Source organism: Falco naumanni, chromosome 18 (genome assembly GCF_017639655.2).
Source record: "Falco naumanni isolate bFalNau1 chromosome 18, bFalNau1.pat, whole genome shotgun sequence".
NCBI lineage: Eukaryota > Metazoa > Chordata > Aves > Falconiformes > Falconidae > Falco > Falco naumanni.
In genome coordinates, this window is record NC_054071.1 from 5721035 (window position 1) to 5737110 (window position 16076).

The 16076-nt window shown below is 56.7% G+C and overlaps 1 protein-coding gene and 3 pseudogenes across 1 annotated transcript; 3 read left to right on the forward strand and 1 right to left on the reverse strand.

Moving 5' to 3' along the window:
* Nucleotides 1-1574: 1574 nt before the first annotated feature.
* On the forward strand, nt 1575-2822 carry LOC121099129 (annotated as a pseudogene).
* A 4130-nt stretch (nt 2823-6952) lies between these two features.
* Nucleotides 6953-7265, forward strand: LOC121098970 (feather keratin Cos1-2-like). Its single transcript, XM_040617534.1, has one exon. It carries the CDS (start codon nt 6953-6955, stop codon nt 7256-7258), a length of 306 nt encoding a protein of 101 aa, XP_040473468.1. The 3' UTR covers nt 7259-7265.
* A 2926-nt stretch (nt 7266-10191) lies between these two features.
* Nucleotides 10192-12044, reverse strand: LOC121099130 (annotated as a pseudogene).
* Nucleotides 12043-13937, forward strand: LOC121099132 (annotated as a pseudogene).
* The last annotated feature ends 2139 nt before the right edge of the window (nt 13938-16076 follow it).

The window sequence follows — 16076 nt, forward strand, 5'->3', positions numbered from 1 at the left end:
GGTGCTGCAGGAGGCCCTGGGAGGTCAGCAGCCCCACGGGCACTCAGGGCAGTTCCTCCTGCTCTGCATGGAGCTGTGCTGGGGGAGAAGGCTCAGACAGAAGGTGGCGACGAGGACGGAAGGAGGGAATAGCGGGAGAAATCACCCTGGCTAGAGCCCACAGCCGCCTCCTCCTCACCTCCCCACCCATCTCCAGGAGGAAGGGGCAGGGTGTGCATCCGAGGGCAAGGGTAGCTACGGCAAGTCCCCTCTCATTCCGTCACGTCCGTACAGCGGGTCCCTGCAGAGGCCAATGGGCATCATTGCCCACTGTCCTCTGAGGGGAACATCTGTGGCAGAAGGAGTCTGCTCCTGATGGCACAGAGAGAAAGCAGGAAAAAAGCACATAAATGACAAACACTCACGGCACTTGCATGAACCATAAGTGGGGCAATACTGAAAAGACCTTGGCTGGCTTCCAGACCCACCAGGCTGCTCTCTCCCTCTCCCTCTCCCTGCGCAACGCGACAGAGGGGGAAAGAAGGTGAAAAAGGCTGTGGGTCGAGGCAAAGCCAGGGGCATCACTTACCCGTTACTTTCACTGGAAAAACAGACTTGACTGGGGGAACATTCCTCCAACATATTGCCAACGAAAAATAGAGCAGGAGGGAGAGAAACAGCAGAAAAGCCCTTAAGATGCCTCCACCCCGTCCCCACGTCTTCTCCACAGCCTCAGCTTCCCTCCTTCATTCACGGCTCTTCTATTTCCCCCACCGCGCAGCAGCGCAGGGGGCTGCGGGTGCGGGCGCTGCCGTCAGCACACACAAGTTTCCTTCTGCGCAAAGAGGGACTTTACCTGACCTGCTCATGAAGAAGCAGCCGGGTTTTGGCACCTTCCCCTGAACGCCTTGTCTCTGCCTCCCCAGACACAGGTGCTTGGCCTTCAGACTCCGTGTTCTGTGCGTGACCTGGAACTCATGGTGCTTGAACACCAAAGGAGCTGGACTCAGAGCTGCGCGACTGCCCCTGTGGCACCCCATCTCACAGCCGAGCAACATGCGGAGCCCCGTCCCTTCCCTTCCACACCCGTTTGGCACCAGGTCTCAGGCCGTGCCTCAGTGAGCACCAGGCCGAAGTGCACCTGGCCCTGGCCTGGACACGAGGAGCCTGCGTCCCGCCCCAGCCCCCAGCAAGACGGCACCATGAGGGGACCGATTCAGGGACAGGGGCCCGCAGAGGCGGGCAGGCTTTCCTGGCCCTGTACTTAAAGCAAGAGGAGGGGGTGCGGGGGCAGAGGCTGCGTTTCAGCTCCCTGGGCACCTCTCTGCCCGGCCCAAAGGCACCGCCTCTCAGCTGTAATGGGCTCTGGCTGGCACGGGCGATCTGCTGCTCTGCAGTGCCCAGGGACACCCCCGGGAAGGCCAAGGTCTTCACCCTGACCCACACAAGTACAGGCTGACACACGTGTGCTCACTCACGCCTGCACGGAACCAGGCAAACCTCTGCACGCTTACAGAAAGGCAGGAGATGGCCATGAGCGACCATCAGAGAGAGATGGGGGGAGCAAGAGGAAAGGATGTGCCGTGCCCTCTCGCATGGCGGTCCTGGGGCCAACGCAGATGAGAAGCATGGGAGCGGTGCCCCTTTCCCGACAACTGTGCCGCAAGCAAGCCCACGGGAATGAGCCAGGCGCACATCACCTCTCCGCGTGGGATGCCACCAGCACTTGAGCTGCGTCTTCCTCCTGCGCCGGCACGTGCCTGTCCCGGAAATCCTTGGCCTTCTCATGCCGGCACTTAGAGCAGCCTTCATGTGGGAAAGCACGTGCCGTAAGCAAGGAAATGAAAAGGCAGCGGTGCAGGAAACCAGGACACAGCCCATACCATTAGGTGGGATGGTCTGCATTTGCCAGGAACTCGTCAGAAAATTATTACTTCCACGGAGGGTGCCTCTGGGCCCGAGGCAGTGCAGGACTGCTATAAAAGGCGGCCCGACTCTCTGCGCTCTCATGCGCTTCTCTTGCCCCCTTCTCCTTGGGAACCAGGTGCGTGTGAAGTCTCTTGTCCTCCTCCTTCCAGACCAGGTCTTTCCTCCGTGGAGGGCTCAGCTCGTGTGGGCTGTGCTAGCCCCGGGCTGGGAGCTGCTTCTCACGGGAGAGGGAAGGGGGGAGAAGGTCTTCTGCAGAGAGAGCCTGGGACGTAGCTGAGGTGGCTCCTGGGCTTTCAGCTGGGCAGCGTGTGCTGGGCCAGGAGATGCGGTGGCCCCGCTGTGGTTGGGTGCAGTGCTGCTTCTCACGTTTCCCCGTTTCTGGCTTCCCCTGCCCTCTCTCCCAGGTGCACCTCCAGCCCCAAGCCATGTCCTGCTGCAACCCGTGCCAGCCCTGCCAGCCCTGCGGCCCGACCCCGCTGGCCAGCAGCTGCAACGAGCCCTGTGTCAGGCAGTGCCAGAGCTCCAACATCGTCATCCAGCCCTCCGCCGTGGTGGTGACCCTGCCCGGCCCCATCCTCAGCTCCTTCCCGCAGAACACCGCCGTGGGGCTCCTCCACCTCCGCTGCCGTTGGCAGCATCCTCAGCTGTGAGGGAGTGCCCATCAACTCCGGGGGCTTTGACCTCTCCTGCATCACCAGCCGCTACTGCGGCAGCAGATGTCGCCCCTGCTAAAGGTGCTGGCAACAGCTTTGGGCAAGAACCTTCAGGACCTCAGAACATGGACCGGAGATGGAGCTCCGTGCCATTGGCCCCTTCTTCCACTCAGCCTTTTTGCCCTCTTCCCTTTGCTGTCGCCTAGCCTCCCAGCACCAGCGTGGCTGGCACCTGTTGGCCTCCCTCCCTCCGCAGGGCAGGCAGACGGACACCCTGCAGGAGCTCCACTGCACCTCAGTGGCTGCCCCTGGCGCTGCCTAGGAGCCACCTCCTTTTCTTCTTTCGACTCATTAAAGTTGTGCTGCATCCAGGCCTGTGCCTCCGAGTCCTCCCTCCTTCTGTGGCAGCTCTCCCAGTCTGCCCGGGGAATAACGGGGGAGGAAGGGGAGGGTGGAACTGTCAGCAGTGGGTTCTCTTTGGTGCCTTTTCTCTTGGATCAGAGGAAAACATCCCTTACTACTCCATAGCTAATGGCCATCGGTGAAATCATGGCTCCAAAGTGTGGCAGGAGCGTTGTTGGGGAACAATAATACCTGGGGACAGCCCACAGCCTCATGCTTGCCTTCTCCTTGTCTCCGTTGTCCGATCAAGGGTGTGTGGCTGGCACACATGGGCACAGGCAGAAGAGACAGGTCCCTCACACAGTCCTACAGTCCCTGGTAGGGCCCAGCTTCTGCCCAGACATGCAGGGTGGAGGGAGTCCACAAGTTAGCATTGGTATCAGCCATGCTCCGATGATGCAATCACATCTTTACTTTCTGCGTATTTCCACACTCCTTAAATCCTCTGTGGCTCATTTCATGTCTCTGTCTTCCCTATGCAAACAATGTGTGTCTTCCCTGTTAATGTCAGCTTTTAGGTATTGTTTCCAGTAATAGTAAAAAATTTCTTTTTATACCTTGGCCTTAAGCATGTGGTAATGGTTTATACCCCAGCATCCCTCAGGTATCCATTGTTTCTGTGTCCTGATTATTGCTCCTTGGGGACTGGCAGGGAAGTGGTTGGAGGGTGGTGTGTAATTGTACTGTGCATCACTTTTTTTTTTCCTACCTTTTGGGAATTATTAATCTCACCTTCTCTTTCCATTTCAATTGTTGTATTTGTTATTCTTGTAGTGGTTGTTGTTATTATCATTATTATATTTTCTTTTAATTATTAAACTGTTCTTATCTCAAGCTATGAGCTTTACCTTTTTCCTGATTCTCCTCCCCATCTCATTGCCTGGTGAGGAGTGGGTGAGCAGCTGTGTGGCTGGGGTTAAACCCAACATGGGGCACCATAAAGCACTGCTATGGTTTAAGCCCAGCCAGCCACTAAGCCCCACACAGCCACTCACTCACTCACTCCTCCCACAGTGAGATGGAAGAAAGAATCAGAAGAGTAAAAGTGAGAAAACTCATGGGTTGAGATTATGTTTAAAGGTAAAGCAAAAGCCATGCGTGCAAGAAAGCAAAGCAAAGCAAACCAAGGGATTAATTCACAATTTCCGACTGCAGGCAGGGGCTCAGCCTTCCCCAGAAAAGCCAGGCTCCATCATGTATAACAGTTACCTGGGAAGACAAGCGCCGTCACTCCACACTTCTCCTCCTTCCTTCTTCTTCCCCCAGCTTTATATACTTAGCATGACAGCCTATGCTAGGGAACAACCCTTGGCTAGTTTGGGTCAGCTGTCCCGGCTCTGCTCCCTCCCAGCTTCTTGTGCACCTGCTCACTGGCAAACATGAAAAGTCCTTGATTTTGAGTAAGGATTACTTAGCAACATCTACAGCATCAGTGTGTTATCAATGCTATTCTTATACTAAATCCAAAATAAAGCATTGTGCCAGCTACTGAGAAGAAAATTGACTCTATCCCAGCCAAAACCAGGACAGACATGCACAAGGAGGTGGTGACAGTAGGCAGATCAGGATTGATGGAAGCAGAATCAGGGGACTCAGATCCCAGTAGTGTCAGCTCCCACCACCAGCACATCAGCAACCAGGTTTTTCCAGGTGATTTAGCCTTGGAATTTAATCCATCTGCTCATCCCAGAGCAAGGAAAATTTCCTGAGCAGGTCTCAAACAGATGTGTAAGAGAAGAGGAGGGGTAACCACAAGTTTCTCCTGGGCATCTTGCAAAAATACACAGCTTATGCTCAACAATATTTACAGATGACAGCTAAACTTCTCTGCATCCACCACAATTCATTTTGTCAGCTTCCAACACAGCTGGTCTCCAAGGTCAGCTCTTTTTTCCACCAAGATGGAAACAGAGTGAACAGCTGATTTCTGTCAGGAAATTGGTGCACTGAGATTCCTCCCAGCAAAGCAATGGTGATTCCCCTGGGAGAGAGGAGAGAGATGAAAAGCAGTGAAGCAGATTGGGGTATGGGTGCTAATCCGGTTAAACAGAAAATCTTCCCCAGTCTAGGGCTGACGGGCTTTTTTCACATGCTGAGGGTTTGGCTGATGCCCAGGTGCATGGATAGGAAGAGATTTTCCTTCCTTGGGCTATTTTGGCTGGGAGATAAAACCATGAAAGCAGTCATGTCTCACAACAAAGGCTCTCTTCTGCAGCAGCATGCTCCAGAGGAGGCTGAGGGAGCAGTAAGAGCAGGACAAGCTGATCAGACACATCTTTTTAATATTCATTCCCATGCCACAGCTAGTTTCAGCTCAGGGGGGTTGATGAAGGCTGGTATGGTCCATGTGGCATCCCTCAAAAGCTCTCCTCCATGTCCAAGTACTCCTTGAAAGTGACAGTTTTATTGGACTATTTTGCTCTTTTACCAAGTCCCTGGCTCTGAATTCAGACAGAAGTCACACCAGCATGCTGTTAATAACATTTGTCTGTGCTGCATAGGCTGGGGAGGTAGAGACCCAACCCCACCACTACCCCAACAGGCTATTGCTGGAAAAGCTGAGAACTGACCTACATGCACACAGTGCTGGGGAGGAAACCACTCCACGAGGAACATACACATATACCCTCTTTCTGTCTGATGCTGCATGCTGTGGGCACCAGTGTGGGCTCAGTGGTGAGACAGGTGGTGCTGTCCTGTAGCTTGGCATCGCACACAGGGGAAAGCACCTGGCAGTTGTCCACAGACAGCACAGAGGAGAATCTCTCCCTGAACCTATGCAAGGTTTGGAGCTACCCATCCACAGCAGCATCTGAGAGGCCTGGGTCAGCAACTTCTTTTGCTCCAATCCTTGCCAGCCAGAAAGACACATCTCACCAAAGGCTGCAAGTCCCACCAAGGCTGCCAGAAAAAACTGGACTATGTCATGCTTTCACCTTTACATATTGCTTACAGAGTTCCGAGAAAGGTTGAGCTGGGCTGGCTGGGAATCCCAAGAGATGGCCTAGAGAATGGAGGAAGCCAAGCAGCCTGGAAAATCTCTCCTAGGGTTGATGTTAGAAGAAGAAACGTTGAAACTCAGAAGTGCAGTCTGCCTCCCTTGGAAGAAAAAGACTGGTAACAACCAGAAAGGGCTGGGAGGGAGAGAGGAAAAAGGCCATGTCATGTCCTCACGTGTGGGAGCCCTTGGGTGACTGGTCAAGGATTACAGCGCTGAAAGGACCTTGGTCTTTCCTGTCAATGGGGCAGGAAACATACCCCTAGGAGTGCCCCAGGCCAGTATTCCTAGTCTGCACATGACCCCTCCAGCAACTGGTGTGAGTGTTCTGCCTGCAATGACATATTTCTGCCCCAGAAATTTTAGGAACTCTTATTCCAACACTCAAACATCCATGAGGAAATGAGCATGACATAAACAAGGAAATGAAAAGGCACAAGGAAACTGAAACACAGCCTGTATCATTACCTGGGATGTCTTACATTTCAGAAGAGCTTCTCAGAAAATTATTAACCCTGCTAGGACTATCTCTGGGCCTGGGGCAGTGCAGGACCAGTATAAAAAGCAAGCGTAGGTCCTTGCTTTGTCATCCACTTAACCCTCCTTCTTCTCTTGGGAACCAGGTGAGTCTGAAATCCCTTCTCCTGCTCCTACAGGATGAAGCCATGTCTCAGTGGACATGTCAGGTAATACCTGCCCTGTCTGGGGCTTGGGACTAACTGTGAGGGGAATCAGGGAAAAGATCTAGCATGGAGAGAGGCTGGGTATGGGTTGAGGGTACTCTTGGCTAGGAAAGAGTGTTTCTGGGCCTGGCTCCCTTTGCTTGGTGCCCAGGGGGACAGGCAAGAGGTGAGGGGTCCCCCCTGCACAGTCTCCAACTCCCCAGCCAGTATGTGCCTCGGCTCCCTCGTGGTGGGTGGACGGGCTGCTCCTTACGTGCCCCTGTACTCCTCGCTACCCTCTCTCCCAGGTGCACCTCCAGCCCCAAGCCATGTCCTGCTGCAACCCGTGCCAGCCCTGCCAGCCCTGCGGCCCGACCCCGCTGGCCAGCAGCTGCAACGAGCCCTGTGTCAGGCAGTGCCAGAGCTCCAACATCGTCATCCAGCCCTCCGCCGTGGTGGTGACCCTGCCCGGCCCCATCCTCAGCTCCTTCCCGCAGAACACCGCCGTGGGCTCCTCCACCTCCGCTGCCGTTGGCAGCATCCTCAGCTGTGAGGGAGTGCCCATCAACTCCGGGGGCTTTGACCTCTCCTGCATCACCAGCCGCTACTGCGGCAGCAGATGTCGCCCCTGCTAAAGCCACTGGTGACTTCCCACAGGAAGGACCCCCAGGAACCTAAGATATGATGCTAGTCTGAGGACACAGTGTTGGGTCATCACTTTGAGAGGGACTGAGCATCCCTGGCTCCACATGCAAAGGCAAGCAGGAAGAGATGTGCCTGAGCTGTCTGAAAGCATAGCCCTTGTCTGACTTGACTACTTCTCACTCTTTTTTTCTCTGTTGTCTCCTTCTCTCCCCGGCCATGGGTTTTTCCAAAGCCATCCATGTAGGGATCTGCTGTCCTCCTGCCTTTGTGCTGTAGGCAGTTGGGCACCCTTTGTGAACTCCACCCTGGCCTCAGCACATGGTCTCTTTGAAGATCTGGTACTCCCTGCGTCATAATCTCCACTTATTTACCTCATTTCCCTCCTTTAAATCATAAAAATTCTGCTGCAACCCAACTTGAGCCTCTGTGTGATACTTCTCTTTCAGGATGTTCTCACAAACTACTCAGGAACAAAAGCATTGTTCTGGTCAAAGGAACACAATGACAGGGCACCCTTCACTGGGAAGGGGGAGGAGGGGTTGTGGCACACTGCCCTAGGAAGCTCTGTGCAGTGTCCTTTGGGCCTGTGGAAGATGTTGCCAGCTGCCCAAATGACAATGGCCACCAAGGACTGCCTAGGTCAACCTCTGCCCAGAAAGGCCCCTTCAGGCTGGGAGTGTGTCCTGGACATGGGAAACCTGTCTTCTGCTGACCTCCAGTGGGGAACTGGGGGGTGGGTGGGGGTGGGGGGTGGTGCTGCAGGAGGTTCTAGAGTAGGTTGCAGCTACACAAGCTACTGGGGAAGACAATTCCTCCTGCTCTGAGTGGAGCTGTGATGGAGCAGTAGGCTGAGACAGAAGACTGGACGGAAAGACAGCAGGAAAGGAATTGGGTGAATGGCCTCAGGAACTGCCCCCAAGCAGGACCACGGCCAGACACATGGGCACGGGTGGAAGGGACAGGGACCCGGGCAGCACACAGAAAGTGCAAATGCCAGAAGAGTAGGTCTGCCTCGTGAGGGCCCTATCCTGGAAAAAAAGGAATGTCTGTGAAAGGAGAGGAGAGGGGAGTGGAGGGAAAGGAAATGCAAAGCAAGGCAAGAGCCCTAGATAACAGCGCAATACATCATCATGCAGGAGGAAAGCAGCGCAGCTCAGCATAAATGTGTACTCGGACAAAGATGCTGCCAGTCTGGCTGCACGCTGGGTGGCCAGAGAAGTTCACTAGGGAGCCTTTGGCCCTGACAGGGATGGCTGTGAGGGCCGTGTCCTTGGCCGCCTCCATCATCTCCTTCAACCTGGGAACTGCCGGTCCAGCCCTGGGAACTGTCAGCAGCTTCCTACCTGCCTATCTGAGGTGCACGGCTCCCCGTGGACAGCCTGGCACGGAGTTTTGCAAGAGGCGGCGGTTTACAGGCAGGTAGGATTGCCTGCGGGATGTTCAGGGCTCTGATGACCAGCAGGATTTTGAGAGGTCGGGCTGTGGCCTGGCTGCACCAGTTGGAGGCTCCCAGCACTGGAAAAACTGTTTCTGGTACTGGGGAGCCTGGGGCCCAGCACAGGTGGCTGCTTGATTCCCTCTGTTTGGCTGAGCGAGCGGTTTAACCACGAGGCGATGCGAGCAGAAAGGGTCCCTGGGGCAGAGGAGTGGGAGCCCAGGCAGCCCTCAGAGCACTCTGTTCCACCCTTTGGGCTGAAGTTTGGAGCCGGTTTTGAGGTGGCAGCGGGAGGAGAACGCTCGAGCTGGCAACCTTCAGCTTCCTGGCAGCTCCCTGGGCACTCTGGTGGAGGCAGAGCGTGACGCGGTCCAGGTTTCCTGGGCAACCTCAGTGGCACTGGCAGGGGCTGGTGCCACAGGGGGCATCAAGCTGGGGAGCAGCAGGGCGGTGGGTCACTGGGACTGGAGGGGGAAGAGGGGAGGCCTGACCCTCTGGCAAAACCCGGAGCTATCCTACCCGGAGGGCAGAGGCCTTAGATGGCAAAGGATGGGAGGCATGTTGCGAGCAATGGGCATGAACGGGGGAACAAGGCTCTGCACACCTGCCGCAGGGAGAGGAGCCCCCATGAGACAAGAGCCACCTGCCAGGAAAGGCTCGCAGGTGCTGCTGGATGCGGGAGCAGCTCCCAGTGCCACTGCCACCAGCCAGTGTGGCCGGGGCCGTGGGCTTCTCGCTCGGGCACTGGTTGCGCACCCCATCATCTGCAGGGTGTGCTCCAAGGCTGAGGAGGGCATCTGTGCGCAGGGGTGCAGCGAGGCGGGCCCTGACGCTGCTGACTCTGCAGGAGCCAGGGACATCTTCCTCGGCTGCAAGGGGCAGTGTCTTGGAAGGAAGCCACTGCCTGTGTCTGACCCCCCTTCCTCCGGGAATGCCCATGGCTCTCCTTCATCCCTGCAAGCTGTCCCCAGAGCGACACCTTTCTTTCTGCCAGCTGGGGAGAGCATCCGGAGAGAGAAGGACCACGCGGAGGCCCAGGCTGCAATGTATCAGAGCTTTAATGAGTTGAAAGAGGGAAAGGAGGTCCTCTGCGTGGGTGCTACGGTGCAGGGAGCACTAGGAGCAGCTAGGAGTCCTTGCCACTTGGCCAGCGTGGAGCTCGCACCAGGCGTCTGCCTGCGCACCTGCCTGTCCCCGAGAGGGAGAGGGGCAGCAGGTCCTTCCTCAGATGGAGCTTAGCAGGTGATCACAGCCCAGGGGAGCAGAAGACAACAGCAAAAAGAGAGAGAAAGAAGAGAGGGAGAAACAGGCAAGTCAGACAAGGGCCATGTTTTCAGAGGGCCCAGGTGCACCTCTTCCTGCTTTCCTTTGCAGGTGGAGCCGGGGATGCTCAGTCCCTCTGAAAGCAACGGCCAGGATCTCCATACTCAGTCCATTACCATCTTCTGGGTTCCTGGGGGTCCCTCTGTGTGGCTGCCTGCGGAAGCTTTAGCATGGAGGACATCTGCTGCCGCAGTAGCGGCTGGTGATGCAGGAGAGGTCAAAGCCCCCGGAGTTGATGGGCACTCCCTCACAGCTGAGGATGCTGCCAACGGCAGCGGAGGTGGAGGAGCCCACGGCGGTGTTCTGCGGGAAGGAGCTGAGGATGGGGCCGGGCAGGGTCACCACCACTGGAGAAGGCTCGATGACGATGTTGGAGCTCTGGCACTGCCTGACACAGGGCTCGTTGCAGCTGCTGGCCAGCGGGGTCGGGCCACAGGGCTGGCAGGGCTGGCAGGGCTGGCACGGGTTGCAGCAGGACATGGCTTGGGGCTGGAGGCGCACCTGGGAGAGAGGGTAGCGAGGAGTACAGGGGCACATAAGGAGCAGCCCGTCCACCCACCACGAGGGAGCCGAGGCACATACTGGCTGGGGAGTTGGAGACTGTGCAGGGGGGACCCCTCACCTCTTGCCTGTCCCCCTGGGCACCAAGCAAAGGGAGCCAGGCCCAGGAACGCTTTTTCCTAGCCAAGAGCCCAAGAGCCCCCTCAACCCAGCCCCAGCCCCTCTCCACACCAAACCTTCCCCCTGCTTCCCCTCCCAGGACAGGCTGCCCCAAGGCCTGGTACAGGACAGAGCTTCCAACTCACTTGCTTCCAAAGGAGAAGAAGGGGAGCAAGGTGGATGAGAGAGTGAAGAGCCTCAATGCCTTTTATACTGGCCCTGCACTGCCCCAGGTCCAGAGGAAGCCTCTGCGGAAGTAATAATTTTCTGAGAAACAAATCTGAAATGCAAAACACCCAGCTAATGATACGGGCTGTGTTTTGGCTTCCTGCATGGCTGCCTTTTCATTTCCTTGTTTGGCCGTACCCACTCCCCCTTGAAGGCTCCTTTTCGGTGCTGGGGTGGGAGGCCCCAGGATTTCTGGGACAGGAGCGCATCAGTGCCAGCGGAAGATGAGTCCCAAGTGCCGGAGGGGTCGCGTGCAGGCTGGGGGACATTGGCCTGCGGCACTCGTGTGGGCTTGTTTGTGGTCCCATCGGCAGGAAGGGCCCTGCTGCTCCCAGCCCTGCAGTGCTCGCCTGGATGCCAAAGGGCTCCCAAGCGGGATGATGTGCCGCGTCACCTTTCTCCCACCCCCCAAGCTCTCTCTGATGGTCACTGGCCATTGCCTCTGCAGGCGGGTGGTCAGCCCTGCTGCTTTTGACACTTTCTCCCAGTGCTGCTCTGGGGAGGCCTTGGTGCCCCTGCTGGGCCTTCTGCGCCCTCTTGGCTCTCTCTTGTGGTCCTCTACCAACACCAACAGATTATATGGTATAAAACCAGAGTGGTACTCACCAGGATGTATGAGGATGGTGGAAGAACTGGGAGTTTGCAATTGCAGCAAGTTTCTTTCAGAAGCAGGGGGGTGGGATGGAGAAGGAGAGGTTGTACTGGCAGTGGAGAAGGATCTATATACTCGATGGGAAACATGCAGCAGAGGGAAGGGAAGGGAAGTAACAACTATATCTGCAGTTACTCTGATGAAACAAGTAATTTGCAGCCAGGATATGTGATTGCCTTGATCACAGTGTACAATGGCTTCCATGGTGAAGAGATGGCTGCTCTGGAGTTGCAAGGTGCTGCAACCCAGCTCAGGCTTCTTTGGGACTTGGTTGACAGTGGTGGAAAGGCAACACATTGGGAATAGTAGGCGGATCGTCAATGACGTCCCACAGGGAACAGTTGTCTGTACCATATAATCAATCACCATCAATTTTAGCGACAATCTCCCAGAAGACTAGTTCTTCCTCTTCAACGACTTCTCCATAACTTTTCTTATCATAACCCCAGTTGCCGTCCCCAGGAAGTGAAGGGGTCATGGAAAACTCCGAGCAAATGGCAGTGTTTTTGACCAGAGTCTTGTCTCTGTACAGCAACTGGCAAGCATCGTTACAGCTCTTTTGCCTTGTGAGCTGTCCTTTCTGGTCAGATGGACTTTCCTCAACAAGTGGTCTCACTGATTGTAGTGTTAGATTCCCACAGAATCCTACCACCTTCTGCTTTTTTTTGGTCCAGAACAGTGGGTTGAGCAGAGGCAGCAACAGTACTGTTGGAAACAGACATTCCTCTGTCCTGGGAGAGGCTGGTAGTGGGTTGGGTGAAGATGCAAAGAACAGCACAATCATAGCCAAGTGGGAAATGCCTTGCACCTCTCTTCTCATGTATGCTGCCAAGTTTCATCAGAGTTACTTGTTTCATCAGAGTAACTGCAGATATAGTTGTTACTTCCCTTCCCTTCCCTCTGCTGCATGTTTCCCATCGAGTATATAGATCCTTCTCCACTGCCAGTACAACCTCTCCTTCTCCATCCCACCCCCCTGCTTCTGAAAGAAACTTGCTGCAATTGCAAACTCCCAGTTCTTCCACCATCCTCATACATCCTGGTGAGTACCACTCTGGTTTTATACCATATAATCTGTTGGTGTTGGTAGAGGACCACAAGAGAGAGCCAAGAGGGCGCAGAAGGCCCAGCAGGGGCACCAAGGCCTCCCCAGAGCAGCACTGGGAGAAAGTGTCAAAAGCAGCAGGGCTGACCACCCGCCTGCAGAGGCAATGGCCAGTGACCATCAGAGAGAGCTTGGGGGGTGGGAGAAAGGTGACGCGGCACATCATCCCGCTTGGGAGCCCTTTGGCATCCAGGCGAGCACTGCAGGGCTGGGAGCAGCAGGGCCCTTCCTGCCGATGGGACCACAAACAAGCCCACACGAGTGCCGCAGGCCAATGTCCCCAGCCTGCACGCGACCCCTCCGGCACTTGGGACTCATCTTCCGCTGGCACTGATGCGCTCCTGTCCCAGAAATCCTGGGGCCTCCCACCCCAGCACCGAAAAGGAGCCTTCAAGGGGGAGTGGGTACGGCCAAACAAGGAAATGAAAAGGCAGCCATGCAGGAAGCCAAAACACAGCCCGTATCATTAGCTGGGTGTTTTGCATTTCAGATTTGTTTCTCAGAAAATTATTACTTCCGCAGAGGCTTCCTCTGGACCTGGGGCAGTGCAGGGCCAGTATAAAAGGCATTGAGGCTCTTCACTCTCTCATCCACCTTGCTCCCCTTCTTCTCCTTTGGAAGCAAGTGAGTTGGAAGCTCTGTCCTGTACCAGGCCTTGGGGCAGCCTGTCCTGGGAGGGGAAGCAGGGGGAAGGTTTGGTGTGGAGAGGGGCTGGGGCTGGGTTGAGGGGGCTCTTGGGCTCTTGGCTAGGAAAAAGCGTTCCTGGGCCTGGCTCCCTTTGCTTGGTGCCCAGGGGGACAGGCAAGAGGTGAGGGGTCCCCCCTGCACAGTCTCCAACTCCCCAGCCAGTATGTGCCTCGGCTCCCTCGTGGTGGGTGGACGGGCTGCTCCTTATGTGCCCCTGTACTCCTCGCTACCCTCTCTCCCAGGTGCGCCTCCAGCCCCAAGCCATGTCCTGCTGCAACCCGTGCCAGCCCTGCCAGCCCTGCCAGCCCTGTGGCCCGACCCCGCTGGCCAGCAGCTGCAACGAGCCCTGTGTCAGGCAGTGCCAGAGCTCCAACATCGTCATCGAGCCTTCTCCAGTGGTGGTGACCCTGCCCGGCCCCATCCTCAGCTCCTTCCCGCAGAACACCCGCCGTGGGCTCCTCCACCTCCGCTGCCGTTGGCAGCATCCTCAGCTGTGAGGGAGTGCCCATCAACTCCGGGGGCTTTGACCTCTCCTGCATCACCAGCCGCTACTGCGGCAGCAGATGTCCTCCATGCTAAAGCTTCCGCAGGCAGCCACACAGAGGGACCCCCAGGAACCCAGAAGATGGTAATGGACTGAGTATGGAGATCCTGGCCGTTGCTTTCAGAGGGACTGAGCATCCCCGGCTCCACCTGCAAAGGAAAGCAGGAAGAGGTGCACCTGGGCCCTCTGAAAACATGGCCCTTGTCTGACTTGCCTGTTTCTCCCTCTCTTCTTTCTCTCTCTTTTTGCTGTTGTCTTCTGCTCCCCTGGGCTGTGATCACCTGCTAAGCTCCATCTGAGGAAGGACCTGCTGCCCCTCTCCCTCTCGGGGACAGGCAGGTGCGCAGGCAGACGCCTGGTGCGAGCTCCACGCTGGCCAAGTGGCAAGGACTCCTAGCTGCTCCTAGTGCTCCCTGCACCGTAGCACCCACGCAGAGGACCTCCTTTCCCTCTTTCAACTCATTAAAGCTCTGATACATTGCAGCCTGGGCCTCCGCGTGGTCCTTCTCTCTCCGGATGCTCTCCCCAGCTGGCAGAAAGAAAGGTGTCGCTCTGGGGACAGCTTGCAGGGATGAAGGAGAGCCATGGGCATTCCCGGAGGAAGGGGGGGTCAGACACAGGCAGTGGCTTCCTTCCAAGACACTGCCCCTTGCAGCCGAGGAAGATGTCCCTGGCTCCTGCAGAGTCAGCAGCGTCAGGGCCCGCCTCGCTGCACCCCTGCGCACAGATGCCCTCCTCAGCCTTGGAGCACACCCTGCAGATGATGGGGTGCGCAACCAGTGCCCGAGCGAGAAGCCCACGGCCCCGGCCACACTGGCTGGTGGCAGTGGCACTGGGAGCTGCTCCCGCATCCAGCAGCACCTGCGAGCCTTTCCTGGCAGGTGGCTCTTGTCTCATGGGGGCTCCTCTCCCTGCGGCAGGTGTGCAGAGCCTTGTTCCCCCGTTCATGCCCATTGCTCGCAACATGCCTCCCATCCTTTGCCATCTAAGGCCTCTGCCCTCCGGGTAGGATAGCTCCGGGTTTTGCCAGAGGGTCAGGCCTCCCCTCTTCCCCCTCCAGTCCCAGTGACCCACCGCCCTGCTGCTCCCCAGCTTGATGCCCCTGTGGCACCAGCCCCTGCCAGTGCCACTGAGGTTGCCCAGGAAACCTGGACCGCGTCACGCTCTGCCTCCACCAGAGTGCCCAGGGAGCTGCCAGGAAGCTGAAGGTTGCCAGCTCGAGCGTTCTCCTCCCGCTGCCACCTCAAAACCGGCTCCAAACTTCAGCCCAAAGGGTGGAACAGAGTGCTCTGAGGGCTGCCTGGGCTCCCACTCCTCTGCCCCAGGGACCCTTTCTGCTCGCATCGCCTCGTGGTTAAACCGCTCGCTCAGCCAAACAGAGGGAATCAAGCAGCCACCTGTGCTGGGCCCCAGGCTCCCCAGTACCAGAAACAGTTTTTCCAGTGCTGGGAGCCTCCAACTGGTGCAGCCAGGCCACAGCCCGACCTCTCAAAATCCTGCTGGTCATCAGAGCCCTGAACATCCCGCAGGCAATCCTACCTGCCTGTAAACCGCCGCCTCTTGCAAAACTCCGTGCCAGGCTGTCCACGGGGAGCCGTGCACCTCAGATAGGCAGGTAGGAAGCTGCTGACAGTTCCCAGGGCTGGACCGGCAGTTCCCAGGTTGAAGGAGATGATGGAGGCGGCCAAGGACACGGCCCTCACAGCCATCCCTGTCAGGGCCAAAGGCTCCCTAGTGAACTTCTCTGGCCACCCAGCGTGCAGCCAGACTGGCAGCATCTTTGTCCGAGTACACATTTATGCTGAGCTGCGCTGCTTTCCTCCTGCATGATGATGTATTGCGCTGTTATCTAGGGCTCTTGCCTTGCTTTGCATTTCCCTCCACTCCCCACTCCCCCAAAGTTCTTCACCCCCTCATCAGTCAAAGAGTATTCCTGAATATGTGAAGGATCCCAAGGCTGATGGAGTCTTGCCCAGCCAAGGAACTCCTCTCCTTCAAATCCACACCAGAACTGCACCCCACTGGAGGTGTCCTGGTTCCAGCACATAAGGGCCAAGCACTACAGGCTGTTCCTGGGGCTTCTGGTCAGCAGCAGACCAGGGATCTGAAGCAGGGGCACAGCACAGCAACCCTACCAGGCCATCCTACGAGAGGTGAACATCATAAATGTACTG

What these genes read in the sequence shown, in the direction of transcription:
- LOC121098970 (XM_040617534.1), top strand. Translation starts at nt 6,953, where the DNA reads ATGTCCTGCTGCAACCCGTGCCAGCCCTGCCAGCCCTGCGGCCCGACC.